General features: G+C 44.9%; 4 protein-coding genes across 4 annotated transcripts; 3 read left to right on the top strand and 1 right to left on the bottom strand.

The window, feature by feature from the left end:
* Window positions 1-4658: 4658 nt before the first annotated feature.
* Window positions 4659-5899, top strand: JR316_0013428 (uncharacterized protein; the record flags this gene model as incomplete). Its single annotated transcript, XM_047899037.1, is given in 3 exon segments — window positions 4659-4764; window positions 4816-5697; window positions 5709-5899. 3 exon segments carry the CDS (start codon window positions 4659-4661, stop codon window positions 5897-5899), a joined length of 1179 nt encoding a protein of 392 aa, XP_047741890.1.
* A 129-nt stretch (window positions 5900-6028) lies between these two features.
* On the top strand, window positions 6029-7745 carry JR316_0013427 (uncharacterized protein; the record flags this gene model as incomplete). Its single annotated transcript, XM_047899036.1, has 4 exons — window positions 6029-6528; window positions 6583-6850; window positions 6910-7575; window positions 7632-7745. 4 exons carry the CDS (start codon window positions 6029-6031, stop codon window positions 7743-7745), a joined length of 1548 nt encoding a protein of 515 aa, XP_047741889.1.
* Window positions 7746-10722: 2977 nt separating this feature from the next.
* Window positions 10723-12684, top strand: JR316_0013426 (Heat shock protein 60, mitochondrial; the record flags this gene model as incomplete). The annotated part of the gene is given in 7 exon segments (XM_047899035.1): window positions 10723-11004; window positions 11062-11334; window positions 11366-11795; window positions 11849-12103; window positions 12115-12122; window positions 12395-12439; window positions 12499-12684. The coding sequence occupies 7 exon segments, from the start codon at window positions 10723-10725 to the stop codon at window positions 12682-12684; spliced, it is 1479 nt and encodes a 492-aa protein (XP_047741888.1).
* Window positions 12685-13334: 650 nt separating this feature from the next.
* Window positions 13335-14006, bottom strand: JR316_0013425 (uncharacterized protein; the record flags this gene model as incomplete). The annotated part of the gene is made up of 3 exons (XM_047899034.1): window positions 13335-13733; window positions 13785-13858; window positions 13922-14006. 3 exons carry the CDS (start codon window positions 14004-14006, stop codon window positions 13335-13337), a joined length of 558 nt encoding a protein of 185 aa, XP_047741887.1.
* Between the last annotated feature and the right edge of the window lie 1910 nt (window positions 14007-15916).

Genomic DNA, 15916 nt, shown 5'->3' with positions numbered 1-15916 from the left:
AGCCAAACCTCTTGGCCTTTTAATTCCTACTGAGATTCCCTCTGATGTCTGGCAATGCATCTCTGTGGACTTTATTATGGGGTTACCAGAATGTCAAGGGTATAATGCCATTATGGTGGTTGTGGATAGACTTAGTAAAATGATCCACATTATCCCTACTACAGATGAAGTCACTTCTGAAGGGACAGCCAGACTATACAGAGATTATGTCTGGAAACACCATGGCTTACCCATTAAAATTCTGTGTGATAGAGGTCCACAGTTTGTCTCAAGGTTTATGAAAGAACTCAACTCAATACTTGGTATCCAGACAGCCTCATCTACAGCCTACCATCCCCAAACTGATGGTCAGACTGAAAGAGTTAACCAAGAAATTGAGCAGTATCTTAGACTCTTTATAAACCATAGACAAGATGATTGGGTTGAATGGTTAGCTCTAGCTGAATTCTCTTATAACAATAGAGTTCAGGCTTCAACCAGGCAGACACCATTCATGCTCAATAATGGCAGACATCCCAGAATGGGCACTGAACCCCTTAGAGATAGTAAAATGGACACTGTGGATACCTTTGTGAAAAATATGGAAGAAGCCAGGAAAGAAGCAGAGTCTGCACTTAGAAAAGCTGCTGATGATATGGCTAAATTCTATAATAGACACAGAGGTACTCCAACTCAGTACAAAGTTGGGGATTTGGTATGGTTGGATGGCAAGGACCTCAAAACTGATAGGCCCTCCAAGAAATTGGATGATAAAAGATATGGGCCTTACAAAATTACCAAAGTTATTAGCCCTAATGCCTATGAGCTTAAGCTGCCATCTACCATGAAAATCCATCCAGTGTTTAATGTGGTTAAACTTCTACCTTATCACCCAGATATTGTAGAAAGAAAGCCTCCTTCTAGACCACCTCCTGTCATTCAAGGAGAAAATCCTGAGTGGGAAGTTGAATTTATCAAGGACAGCAGACTTTTTAGAAACAAACTTCAATATTTGGTCAAGTGGAAGAACTATCCTAATGAAGAATGCACTTGGGAGCCTGCAGAGCATTTGAAAAATGCTTCTAAGGCTATCAAGGACTTCCATGCCAAACATCCTTCAGCACCTAGAAGGATTTCTGCTATGACCTTTGATAGACTTTCTTTCACTCCTATTATTAACTTTACTGAACCTCCTCCTCTTCTTAAACCCTCTAAACTAACCCATCCATGTGCACATTGTGGAAAATGTGCCTTAGAGAGGGGGTGATGTCAGGGTTTCTCCAGTTTCCCCTCTTTATCTTCACAGAATTATCTTATCCTTTCATTATCTTATCAATTATCTGATTAGATAGTTTATTTCTTTCATCACAGCCTTCTTGCTCCACTTCTTTCTAGTAAATTCTATATGATTCCTAGTCTTACTTATCCTTTTTCTATATGATGTCACTTTTATTCTTTAACCTTCCTTTATGATGTAATGTAGGGAATATTCTAGAATAGCTGTAGAGTATAAATACTGGACTTGTAGGTAGCTGTAGCTTCAGCTTCAATCTCTTAGGATATCCACTATCATTGGTGTGATCTCTTAGAACCATTGAATCTCTTTCACTCTCTTATTCTCTCTTTGCTCTCTTACTCTCCCTCTGCTCTCTCTCTTTCTCTCTTGCTTAATCTTTGTTGGTGGCCTTGTCACACTGATTATAGTGTTGCCCTGACAGGAAGAGCATGAAGAATGCGGCCAGGACGACGATGTTTGTGAATCCCCGTGTTGTAGAAATGGACACCTCCAGACCACCTCCAAGTATATGCCACAACGTTGCAAGTCTGTCGTATCAAATAGGAACCACATAGACAGGATTCCTTCATTTGCATAATTATGGACTGTGGGCTGGTCTTTGGACGTATCACAATTGTACAGTCCTGATTATCGCATATGATTGCACCTAGACAGCGCCTTGAAGAGCGTTTTCCCTTTCTCCATTTATTGGCATGATCATTCCCGTATCTGTCGCCACCATTGACTTTATGCGCCCAGTGAATGAGAAGGTTGCCAGTCTTAGCCACTTCATCAAAGGAAAAGTCTTGAGAAAACTCTCCATCGGGCCATCCATCCCAATCTACAGCCACTCCTACAGAAGGCAAATTGGTAGGTTGTAAAGGGAGAGTTCCAGATGGAACAGCAGGAGTTGATGGAAGTGCAAGGATATTAGAATGCGCGGCAGGGGCTAAACAAAGTGTGGTGTTCAAATGGAAACAAGACCATAGTTTTGGATAATTTCGTCAGGTTAATCCGACTTCAGGGTGATAAATTACACTCACTGTTGCGCTGGGCATAGTTACGAGCTGCAGTAGTATTAGTCTGTTGTATGCGACAATATCCTTCAATCCTTCCTGAAATTATAGTCAAAACTTTGAATAATCATATTAGAAGAATGGGCCTAACCATTGGAGTCATATATAGGAACCATGTTGGAATTCATTGTGATACACTGATCTGGTAGCCTGTCAAGGCTCCGTTTTTCAAAGAAGAAGTCATAGACATTTTTTATAACGCCCTTGTAGAAGAGTTTAAGATCAATATAGATCTCGAGTGTTCCATCAAGTATATGCTTACAATTAAGTTCATTGCCAAATCAAAGATGAGAAAAGAAGTGTGAGGAAAGATCTGACGAGTAGAATGATTATTGACCTTGAAAATTAATACCCTTTATATAGGTTGTATGTCTTTGTTGCTAGATCATATTATGCCCACTTGTGGAGCCTAGAGGTAGTGCAACTCGAGTAACAAGGCACGTAGATCCCAAACAGGAACACAACTACATACCACAATATACTCATTTGATGAGTTCACTGCTATTGAGTTTCACTTTTTAATTTATTTGAATCTTTGAAACATTCAATATCAATGCCAAGGTGAAAATTCAATATGTCTAATGGTACATCCAAACATATTTTGCAGTAGAATAATCCAAAACGCATTATTTCATACTAGCGTGCAAGCTTAAAGTGCTTGCGGGGCCATCGCGTGCAGATCACAACTGTTTGCGTGCTAATTGCACGCACTTAATTGGGTCGCGTGCTATCGCGTGCTGTCGCGTGCCATCACGTTCTCATGGGAAAGTGGGTCGCGTGCTGCTTGCGTGGCAAATGCGTGCCTTTGAGTGCACCTAGCGTGCTGTGGTGTCACGCTGGTGGTCGCTCAACAACATAAATTGTATGTTGAAAAGACAAAATTGTCGTTTTTCTCTAAGTTCACCATTTGATCGGATATTACCAATCATAAATCTTTGCCGATCTTATTGCCGACTCTTGGTTGTGGAGTCGGAGATTGTTGCAAGGCACACGCCAAGGGACACGGCATACCAAGCCATCCCTTGAGTTCATTGTTTGTATGGCCCTGTAACAGCAAATTGTTTCATTGAAGTTCTACCGGTTCCGAGCCTCAAACACCTACACATACCATGTATTATAGACTTTTAAAGGTATATATGATGTTAATTAGTTCAAATACAGCATAAACCATGTAATAACCTACATCCTAACTCCTTGATACCCATGGTGGTGGCCGGCATAATACAAGGGCATACTAACAATACATTATTACGCACCAAATAATTACAAATGAATGCTAACGAGCACTGTTACATTAGAATCCTACGTGTGACACAGCTGTGACAATGCGTGCAGCACACATCAATATGCGTGCAGAACATAGTTCTTGCGCAAAAATGTGTGTCACGCAAGCACACGCAAAAACGCACGCACGCGAGCAGCCACACTGATTTCTGTATGCCCGGCTACATGTACCTTATGAGTATTTTTTTGCTTTTAGGTTACTTCTATGGTAGTGTTAGAGTTGCTTTGACGCAAATAAATTTGACGAAGGCAATAAATGACGCAACCGGGCAGTTAACATATAGGTCAATGATGTCATGAAAGAATGAGAAATATAGACCGCGTGATCTCACCTATCCATCACAGTTGCGTCGTCAGTAAAATATATGCACAGGTCGGGGCATCAGCTTGTAAGATACATGGTATATACCATTCAAAAGATAATGTAGTTGTGCACAAAATGACATAGTTTTCTCCAGTAACAGAGTATTATTTGGAGGGAAATGCACAATTGAGTAGTTTGTTCTGTGGAAGAAATTAATGAGTCCGTACGTATTGTTGTTGCCAAGAGTTAATGCACTGACACATGCACTGACTGCCAAGCAATTGCACTGACTTAGTGCCAACATGCACTGACATGCACTGACATGCACTGACGGTGCACTGACGGTGCACTGACACGCACTGACAGTGCACTGACAATGCACTGACACGCACTGACGGTGCACTAACATTGTATTTATTTTTTTCCCTATTTCCAATGAGGTACACAATGGAATGCAATGGTGAGTTATCAGCCGTGATTGGATATTTAAAGGGGGCTTATCAACTTATCGAAAGGGGGCAAAAGGGATCCGGATAGAGTGGTTGCGACGGGGAATGTTTGGGATGATTGCAATTTTCTGGGTTAGAAACCCCTCTTCCTGCTTTACTAACATACAGAGCATTTGCAACGAATTAAATGGGTCTTATAGTATGTATAGCACTAAATTATGTTCAAAGGCTAACTAGAAATAAAGGGCTTTTTGAAGCATATATATACTTACTTTGAAGAAGATTCCAACATGCCAGAAGAAAAGTCTCCTAAAGCTCCAGATAAAGTTCCAACAATCGTAGCATCGTCTAGTGTGATAGATGTCAAGTCTTTTATTCCTGTATATGATGCATTGGGTTAGCGGTCCAAAATTATATCCATACCAGAGCTCACCAATCTATTCTTAGGGAATCTTATCAGCTATATCGAGAATTCCAACGCTCATTCTAATGGACGCCTTTCCGTGACACCGGCACCGATGCAGGTTACACAATCCCAACCAACTGTCAACTCGGTTCCGTCATCAGCAGCTGTACAAGGTCTATCTGTGTCAATCCCTGGAATAGAATTTACTACTAGCAATACTTGGGATGGTTGGCCTGACGGTGATCTTGAGCTGGATTTTACTCATCAAGAATATGCTAAAACTGGCAATCTTACTTTTCACTGGGCCTTTTCTACCTCTGGTGGACGTCGAAACAGATCTGTGCATGCGGAGGTCTGGCAAAATGGTCACCAAATTACACGAAAATGTCTTGGTATTATTGTCTGTTTGGATCCTACCTGCCAAATGATTATCCGACCTCAGGCTCGAAAAACTAGCCGTGATATTCAATGTGCTTTACCATGCCACTGTGGTTTGGAACGGAAACACGAACTGTGTTCCGTTGAGTCTGTTATTTCGACTTGGAAGTATGGGGTTCACTTTTCTAATCACGGCACTCACACACACCGGCGCCCAACCCACATTCTTCATATTCTTCCAGGACAGCGTCAGCAGTTTGAAGCCATTGTCGAGAGTCATCCAAAGTCTGGACCGCTTGCTCTTGTAATGGGAGTTCCTACTCTTAATGGCCCAGGAGAGTCTGTTGCTGATATAACTCCTGTGCTTCTCAATGCGGATCGGGTCGGAAAAGAGCGCCGAAAATTCATCAAGGGATCTCTATCAAATACACACGAACAAGCCTTTGCTTCATTTGCAAAGTTCCATGAAGACCACGAGGATTCATTGTCTATGACCTTGTTGCTCTCGTTCTCCATAGCCCTACGGCAAGCCATTTCAATCTACGGTATGTGTCAGGCAATCAAAAAACAATATATACGTACGACGGACAGCTCTATGGTGGACACCCTAAAGTTGAATCCAAGGCGAAATTTGCAGGCTTTGTTTCTGGAAAGAATATCTCACTTCCTGACGGTTATGGTGTTATATATGCACTCTATTGTCTTCGTGGTGGTACTGAAGCACAAGAGCGGTTCTACGACATTTGATCTCAGGCACTACTCCGACGCTATGATATACAACTTACCCAAAATTCATCAATGGCCTTACCAACAGTTTCTCTTCAAACAGGCGTCCATAATCTTGTTCTTCTCCCCCATGAACAGCGCAAAAACTAGATGGCTCTTCGGTCTACTATTGAATATGTCCATATCTCCCAGATAGCCAATGACGATTCGAAATCAGACTCGACCCATATAGCCAATAGCGATTCAAAATCAGACTCAACAACTGGCGGCAAAACTCATCATACTATCAAAGGCAAATCTGACTCGGATCAATCAGCACTAGAATTTCTTGCAACAGGACCTCCCAACGATTTCAGCAATATGCCAGCGAGTCCATTGCGAGATGTATCACCTCCCGACTCAGACTTTTCCATTAACTGTCGATGTGGAGCCACTGGAAATGGAAATGTGTTATATCGCAATGACATTGAAGGAGCTGTAATTCAATGCTCGAGATGCTTAGAGTGGTCTCATATTGCATGTCAGCGAAATGGAACTGCATGCAGACTTGGAAACCGCTCACGTTTCATTTGCTACAAGCACAACGAAAGGCCTCCCAGATTTCCAGTTCGTCGTTCATCAAGAAAACCTTCACAGGCTGCTCTTCGGAAGTAGGTTCACAATCTTCTCTGACATTTGATGTAAATATTAACAGTTTATTTCAGGGAAATGGAAGAACGCACTCTGTCTTCTCTGCCGTTAAACAAGAGGCTCCGTTGTGGTAGAGGTGTACTTGTTAAACACCAGGGCTTTTGGTATCCCGGGCGCTTAATTTCGCTTGAAGATTCGGATGGACTTTTGACGATACGATGGTGGAGAGGCTGTGAGTTTATATTGCCCCCACCTGCACAGATAAATGGAATGTCCCGTGTGCCATTGAAAGATGTGGTTGACTCGCTATGGGGAGATGTACATGCACGACGTCAGATACAGGTAGGTGCTGCTTTCAAAATTAAATTAATATCGTGTGCTGAGATTCTTTTGCGATGCAGCTTGGGAAATGGACACCTACCTGGCTTCTTCCTGACGCTGATGATATCATGAGCGACTCATCCATCGGATATTCGACCATGGTTGATTCTGCATTATCTCCAGCTCGTGATATACTCACGGAACTTCTTCTCGAACCTGAAAAGGTTGATTCTGCCCTTGTTCCGGCCAAAGCATGGCTTGAAGCAAGTCAGAAAGATATTTCCAAGGAGATTGTTGCACACACGGGTCCATTGACTCCAATCGAGTGTGCACAAATTATAAACTGGTTTGAGGCCAATGTTGCAATGGGCGATAGGTCTTTGCGTCGCTTCTGGACCTCACTTCTTCCACTGGCGCATGCATATACAGTTTATATTGCCTCGCTCATTGCTGACACGAAACCTTCAACAGAACACCGCAATATGTCTCTAATAGAGAGAGCATGGATCGCCCAGTGCACACCAAAGAGCCGCCGCATCATTAAAAAGGTGGATGTTGATCTTGAATGTCTTTCACTTCTAGAAGAAGAGATGTTTGAGCATTCTATTTGCTCTGGACCTGCAGGCAACAAACCATGGGGTAAGGACGTCGGAAACCATCAAGATAACTGGGGTCCCTATCAAGATCTACCCTCCCATTGGAATGGTGGTGACCGTGACCCATTTGAACATGAAGAAGAACTAGAAGTGAGTATCTGATTTACTCAACATCAATATTAGGTTTATGCTTACTATATCTCTAGTATGGACCTAATTATGTTGATCTGCCAAAGAGACCAGTCCAAGCGCCCTCTAATGAACCGCGGCCCAAGCCAAGGCCAATCCTAAAGCATCGTCGACATAAGATGTTGGATTAGTTATACAAAGGGACACTTTGAGGTGCCTATCCGATGATTCTACTACAATTCTTTTGATTTTCTGCAATTTGTGCTCAGATCGATACAATATATTTCTACTTTACGTCTTAAAGAGTATATATCTACTACTATGTTTTGTTATCTAGCCAGGTCTGACCCAGAAACTACGAACGATTAAAGCATACTTTGTTCTAAGTTAACTTTCTCACGGCCACACAGCTTTCAAGTAATAAGTACAAATTTTGCCACTGCACGATGCACTGACAAATGCACTGACATGTCCCTGACATACAAGAAATTAACCTGACCAACTTATACATGATGGTAAATGTGCACTGACATTGCACTGACATCACTGCAGTTTGCACTGACATTGGTGTGGTATGCACTGACATGCACTTACAGCACTGACGTTGCACTGACATTTTCCAGTGCCCGTCGGAGGGGATGCCGCGCCAGATGGTGAACGGCGCGGGCTCGGCGCTGCGCTGGACTGGTTCCCAGTCGGCGATGTCGCCGAGCGCGTCGCTGCCTTCTGTGGCCATGAGAATGAATCCGCGCTGGATGGATGAGGAAAAGGAGAAGGAGGGGTGTTAGGATGGTTTTGTTTGGACTGGGCGGGTGTTGGGGGATGGCTTACGGGAGGCGCGGTTGGGCCGTCATGCTTCCAGGCGGCCTGGCCTAGGTATCCCCAGGATCCTTGTACTGTAGATGTGAGGAGGAACGTTGGTTAGAGATATTTCGTTTACTATGAGAGGTATTGATGAGGCATATGTCTTGGAGTGAGAACGACGAGGTTGTCATATGTAGCAGAGGTCTTGCTGAATTTGATTAGATACTTAGTGAGTTCAGATTTGGTGTTGGACATTTCGAATACTGAATATATTTTAGAGGGCGGTAGAGGATTTAAGAATTAAAATAACTGTTCAGTGAGTGTTGGTGGAGTGACTCTGGAATGCAAGATTCGAAATGCGTCAACTTTTAATACTATCGTCTCCAGACCGTGAATATGGATTGTTTGGGAGAAAACAATGAGCTGCTGCTGCTGCTGCTGCTGCTGACTCCACGATTTGGTTAGGTCATGCTTGAATGAATGTTCCAACGAAAAGCCCTTGTCTCTGCGTGTTCCGAGGGACCGAGTTCGTGTCCGAATAGCAATGTTCATATAGCGCCAGAGGTATGTTCACCTTCCCAACCGTCATTTACGCTCTCTGCATTGGACAATCTTTTTCGGTTCCCTAGTTCGGAGGTCATTCGGTACGTGATATGATATTGATAGGAGGGACCCTTCATCCTTCAAGGCTCGATTACCCGCCAAGAATCTCTTCCATCCAACGAAGACGAGGGATTACGTACATTCTGTTATTGTTGAAGTTCATGCGATTTTGGTAGCCTGGTCAGAATGAGGGAAGTGGTTTAGGAATCATAGACGGAAATTATGGGTGTGGCGCTGAAGACCCCATGTCCCTCTTCCATTTCCTTGATTCAGACTTCACCTGCTCGGATTTGTTTGTCTACTTTAAGTAAGTCTAAAAGTCATTTTGTTCTGCCTTTTTGTTGTGATTCTGGATATTGAGCACAGGGCTCTTCGGAAGCCCTCGGACGTCCATACAACTGCCATGATTTCAATCAACAAACATCATAAAAAGTGCGGGTAGATTACAAAGCATTGTAAACCCAATAAAATATTTTTTTCTTCGAAATTCTCGCACTGCGTTACAACGCTCTTGAAATGTTGTAAGAAAACGGAAATATTGCAGTGTGAATAAATTAATTTGAGGTTTACAATATTTCTGGGTATTGCAATTGTAATGCCTTTTGGAGCACACAAAAAATCATAATGAAAAATAGATTATTTATTCATAAAAATAGTACAACTATATAAGACACATTGAACCCGCATGCTAGCGTGAACGGCTCCGGACCCTCAACACCAAAACAGAACCTGAAGCTGACAATTCCTACACTCAATGACACAAAGAAGGTGTGAATGGTGAAGACGCACGGGAAAAGGCAGCTTTCAGCATTCGGAACAGCTGAAGTGGTACGGGCAATGGAGGACCAAAATATATGCATCAAAAAATGAATCAAAAACCAATAAAAAGCGCATATACTTACATGTACATGCTTTCAAGTCTGTATCCAAGTGTCTGGTTGTCCGGGACCTTTCACAAGTAATGTTAGTAGTGTAAAGCACACTGAAGACTACTGACCCTTCATCCAAGTGTTCAAGATAGTTGGTCCTAGTATGTGGTGAGTACTGATGAGCACCGAGTGAGAATCATCTATTACTCACCAAAAAAGTATAATCTATAACTTGTTTTGGTTAAAGGAAGATGTGTATGATGTTAGTGCGAGGAGGAGACATCAATTTACAAAGATGAATACACGTACCTTGCCCCCATGTATATCCGTGGGCAGAGGATGGTGGTGGTTAGAAAAAAGCAAACAAAGTGGACATGATTTGCTTGCAACGGGACTTCAAGTGAGTTCAGGCTCCGCTTGATTTGATTTTGAAGCTCCGACATCTGCTGATCTTGTTTGACAAACATCTCTGAGTCCACGTCGAAACCGCTGGCACCTATTTCACATAGCTCGGATAGTTGCGTCGATGTGCAACACTTGGACCAAAGGGTCGCAATGTGATCATTGAGCAGGCGTACAGTGGACCAAAAATCACCAAGGGTGCGTGTTCCGTGGTTCTGGGAGAGGCAGCTTGTTTGCTGACGAGGGTCTGGTTGTCGGTAGATGGTGTAACGGTCGCAAAGTCTATAACTCTCAAAGACAAGTTTGAGAACCTGGGCGCTCGGTATGTCTTCCCATTTCGTTGTTTTCATGCAAAGCTCTAAGTAGATTTGTTCAGCCTGATTCAAGACGTTGCATCAAAAACAAACGAGATTACTGGGGACGGCACGACAACCACTACTGTTCTTGTGTGTGCTATCTACTCAGAAGGTATTAAGAATGTCGCAGCTGGATGCAACCCCATGGACCTGCGCTGTGGTTCCCAGGCCGCCGTCGACCGCGTCGTCTCTTTCCTCTCCGCACACGCCAAAACAATCACGCCACTATTTCCGCAAACGGTGACGCCCACGTTGGAGGGTTGATTGCTCAGGCAATGGAGAAGGTTGGAAAGGAGGGTGTGATCACTGTGAAGGAGGGAAAGACAATTGAGGACGAGATTGAGATCACCGAGGGTATGCGCTTCGACCGTGGTTACATTTCACCCTACTTCATCGCCAACACCAAGACCCAACACGTCGAGTTCAAGAAGCCCTTCATCCTGCTTTCAGAAAAGAAGATATCTGCTCTATAGGATATCCTCCCTGCCCTTGAGGCCGCGGCGCAGGCCAGACGGCCACTGATCATCATTGCGGAGGACGTTGATGGCGAGGCTCTCACTGCCTGCATCCTCAACAAACTCCGTGGTCAGCTGCAGGTGTGCGCTGTCAAGGCTCCTGGGTTTGGAGACAACCGCAAGAGCATCCTCGGCAACCTTGCTATTCTCACTTGTGGAACTGTGTTCACGGACGAGCTCGATGTCAAGCTCGAGCGTGCGTCAGCGGAGATGCTTGGTTCGACTGGAAGCGTCACATCAGATTGCTGCACGGTGCAAGCAGATCCGTGCCTTGATTGTGGACCCCACGACGGGCGACTTTGACCGCAGCAAGTTGCAAGAGCGTCTCGCAAAGCTGAGCGGAGGTGTAGCTGTCATCAAGGTGGGTGGTGCATCCGAGGTCGAGGTTGGCGAGAAGAAGGACAGATACAACGATGCGCTCAATGCGACGCGCGCTGCTGTCGAGGAGGGTATCCTCCCCGGAGGCGGTGTTGCGCTCCTCAAGGCGTCGTTGCAGCTCGCGACGGCGAGTGCGCAGGCTGCGAGCACGAGCAACCCTGTGAGTGGAGATGCCCAGCCTATTTGTATGGCCAACTTTGATCAGGAGTTGGGTGTGGGTATTATCAGGCGTGTGCTTACGCAGCCTACGCGTGCGATTCTGAATAATGCCAATGAGAAGAGTGCTGTTATCGTTGGTGCTCTTTTGAACCAGGGTGAGTGGTGTTGTACACAATGTACATCTGGAACCATCTAACATTCCTTGCAGGCCCAACGGGCTATGGCAGCGCAGACAAGTTCTCCTGGGGCTACAACGCCACCAAGGGCGAGTACGTCGACATGGTGCGCAAGGGTCACATCGTTGACCCCTTGAAAGTCGTGCGCACGGCGTTGGTGGATGCAAGCGGCGTAGCCAGCTTGCTGTTCACGAGCGAGGCGTGTGTCGTCAATTCTCCCGAGGAGGAGAAGGCAGGTGCTGGGGGTATGGGTGGTATGGGTGGCATGGGTGGCATGGGTGGCATGGGTGGATTTTAGAGGGCAAGGTGAGCTGTGGTTTTTGTTTTATTCATCACCTCCTCCTCCAACCCTCGTTATCCCTCGTCCCTCGCCGCATCTATCACGCTTCTCTTATTGCTTTTTTCTGTATATGTTTTCTGCATTCTGCATTTCTGCATTTTTTCTATTTCACATTGATCCATTATCCACTACTCTCCCGCTCAGTCATATTTTTTTCCTTTTTTTTATTAAGTATTTGTTACTATCAAAAAGTTGTTTACTAACTTGATTCTACAACATTCTATTTACCCGTCTCTAGCTCGCCAAACCGCTCACGCTTCTCTTTGACCCGCTCGAGACAGTGGTACGTATTCATTCTATTGTTTAACTGTTGGAATATGGGTTTACTGAGCATCATATTAGGTGTTATTCTTATCTGTCTTGCTCGTGATGAAGCCTGTGGATGAGAGAGTGTTGCTCGGAGAGGATGCGCTGGTCACGGAGGAGGTGCACAAGCAGCATTCTCATGCACAGCAGGGGTATCAGCACCCCATCCTCGGCGCGCCGCACTGGTCTGCGGGCGGGAAGGAGAACGTGCACGCACACTAGTCCGATATTGCATGCGCTTTCAATGTACATGCATAACATGTCCCTACTACTGTACTCAAATGAATAAAAATTTAAATTGAATAATTATGACCACTTTCTAACCTAATAAAACTATTGCTTGACATTGTAAACCAGGCCCCAAAAATTGGGTGGATTTGTAAGACTAAAAAATTATTGTATGGGATTACATTGCATTGTAATCTACTGCCTATTTAGTTGATGAACGCAGCAACCTGGATGAATTGGTATGGCGTGGACCAAGGACCATCGGATGTTTACTTTGAAGGGTACTCCTAGTGACATCTTTTCAAGTCTCAAATCTTCAATCGTCGTGTACCAAGTACTTCGTTACATCTTTACAGGTATCTTAATTTCTCGGAGGAATTAAAGGTTACAGTTGTTTTTGAAAAATGCCTTCAGAACATTGAAATGTATCCCAGGAGTTCGGTCAATGTCTTCGATGGAATGGTCATGATTCCCAATGACAACTTTTTTTTGTTATATTTTCTACACAACGCAATACATCTGTCAAGCAAAGATTAGACACGCGTGGCGAGTGTGTGGCCTCTACGCACACATGAAATGATGAGTTATATATATGAACATTCAACATGGTCACATCACATACCAAGGCCGCTTAGAACAGCTTTCTACGCGTCAAAGCGGACCACAGGTATCTCCAACTCCTCAACAGAATCTGATACCGTCGATATGAACGCGCATGGTACGACATGGAGGTGGTCCGTAACTTCCATATCCCAAATGCTCAGTTTCGCCTTGGGTAGGCGGATCTCCCAGACAAGACGCTGCGGCTGACGTTCCGAAACGAGGTCCTTGCGGATGGCTCTGATACTAGCCGTCTGCTCCGCCGTAGGCTTGTCCACCCCAAGCACAAAGAAATGGCCGCCGCACACGTAACGCTCAGGATCGGCGGGAACACCGCGCCAGGTTGAGAATTGGCCTTGTTCAATATCGATGAATACGGGCTCCCAGTCTACAATGTCTCCAAGGGCATCGCTGCCCTCCTTTAATAGGAAAAACAGGCCGCGCTAGGATTGAGGTGAGTGTGTGTTGAGAAATTTTAAAATTTGAATACTTACGGGGTTCTGAACTTTACCGTTAGGTGTACATGCGACCTGGCCCAAGTATCCCACGTTTGGACCGACTGGCAGCGCTGTGTAAGTTCGAAGAATGGTTAGAAAACACCTCTGTGACTCGTAGGGATACTCATACTCACGTTTGGGTTTGAACTTTGAAGACTTGGAGTCCCTGATATTCAGCACAAAGATCCAGAAAATCAATGTGGTTTTGAAAAACTTCATTACTGTGAGACATTTTGGCTATGGGTGGAAGGATAGAGGTAGTAGTAGTTTGACTGTCAAGTGAATGATGTTGTCGCGATACTGAATGCCCAGTTTAGAATGCGTACAGCTCTTATACAAATGTCGATTCTGAGTATAGTATCTTATACACACGCAGGGACTCATTTTGATGACAGATTTTTGCAGTGTGTGCCGAGCTCCGTTAGGTATAGGCGAACTTTGAGATATCATGTATCGATCTATTCATTTTCTCGGCCTTCGTTTACCCCCATGCACCCCTAAGATCTGGGTGAGTGAACTATGTTGGATATTCAAACCAACACGCCGCGTTTGCGCATGTTGGCATATGTTTATTTTGTTCTTTCTTTCTTGAATGGACACGCAACATTCATGTTCGTGTCCCTATATATTTCGTTTCTCGTCGACGAGCCACCTCAGTCTGTTTCCTACATACTGAGGTGAGCTATGTCCTGATATCCCTTATTTACCTTTACTCAAACTTCCGTATAGTGCTATTGTTTCCATTAGGTACAGCTTACCGAATATATCAGTCTGTTTCCTACATACTGAGTGCTATTGTTTCCATTAGGTTATGGGCCCCGGTGTACACTGCTAAATTCTCGATATACACTACTGTCTGCCATAAAACCTTACTGTCAATAACTCCGTTGCAATCATGTCCACTACCAAACTAGGTGACGACCTTCTCCGCATTCCAAAGCTCGATGTTGCTGGTACCAACTGGGTGGTCTACAAGGATCGGTTCCAGTGGGCCGTCGACGCACGCGGTCTCCTCGAGCATATTGATGGTTCCGAAATGGAGCCAGTCAACCCGTTGTTGGACTCGAGTGCGAAGCCAGACGAGGCCTTGGAAACCGCATGGAAGAAGGAGCTGAAGACCTGGAAACAGGGCGAAGCTATTGTCAAGCAGCAGATTGCAGCAACGATTCCAGACTCACTGTTTATGAAGATCCGCGGCAAGGGCACTGCGCGCGAGATCTGGGAAGCGCTTGCAAGCGACTTCGAGAACAAATCCCGGATGGTTTCTTTGGATTTGCGGCGCCGACTCCAGGACAAAAGATGTCCAGAGAAAGGCGATGTTCGTGCACACTTTGCGAAGTTGCGCACCATGCGAGAAGACCTCACAGCTATGGGCCACCCCCCAACAGATGACGAAATGTACACCATAGCCATCAGCTCCCTCCCACCATCCTACAATCCCTATATTTCCTCCGTTTATGCCACGTCGAGCGTGCTTGGCACAACTCTGTCAGCTGACGAGTTGATGCAGTCCTTAACTGATGAATATGACTGCCGTTTTCTGACCTCAAAGGCATCGTCGTCAAAGAAAGAGGAGAATGCCGCATTTAGTGCAGGTGAAAGCTCGTCGAAGGGAAGGGGAAACACTGGAAGAGGGAGGAGGTTTGCAGAATGTTATAACTGCAAAAGGAAGGGCCATTATAAGGCCGACTGTTGGGCTGAAGGGGGAGGAAAGGCTGGGCAGGAGCCAAAGGGGAAGGAGAAGGAGAAGGATGGAAAGGGCAAGAGCAAGGATGCTGCGGCTAGTGCCAAAGCGAAGGAGGAAGAGCCGGATGCTGCGTGGATGGCCATGTCAGCCTTTTCAGACGATGAATTTGAGCTTTCAGAACTCACTGAAGATGCCCTCTCCGATTTCTTTTCACCAGACGAATTTGATCTCGACCCCTCTCCTACCAATTCGGATGTCACGGATCATTCCGACTCCATGAGCGATGACGGCGATATGCCTGAATTGCAGCAGGTGTCCGATTCCGAGGATGAATCAGACGATGACGATGACGAGTGCTTGGATGAAAGCAGCGAGTACGGGTGGGATGATTCTGATAACGACAAGGATGAGATGTTGAAGCTGTTGATTGGATTGACAGGTG

Source organism: Psilocybe cubensis (genome assembly GCF_017499595.1).
Source record: "Psilocybe cubensis strain MGC-MH-2018 chromosome Unknown contig1, whole genome shotgun sequence".
NCBI lineage: Eukaryota > Fungi > Basidiomycota > Agaricomycetes > Agaricales > Agrocybaceae > Psilocybe > Psilocybe cubensis.
Note: the sequence above shows the minus strand (reverse complement) of the source record. Positions and strands in the feature narration are given on the sequence as shown.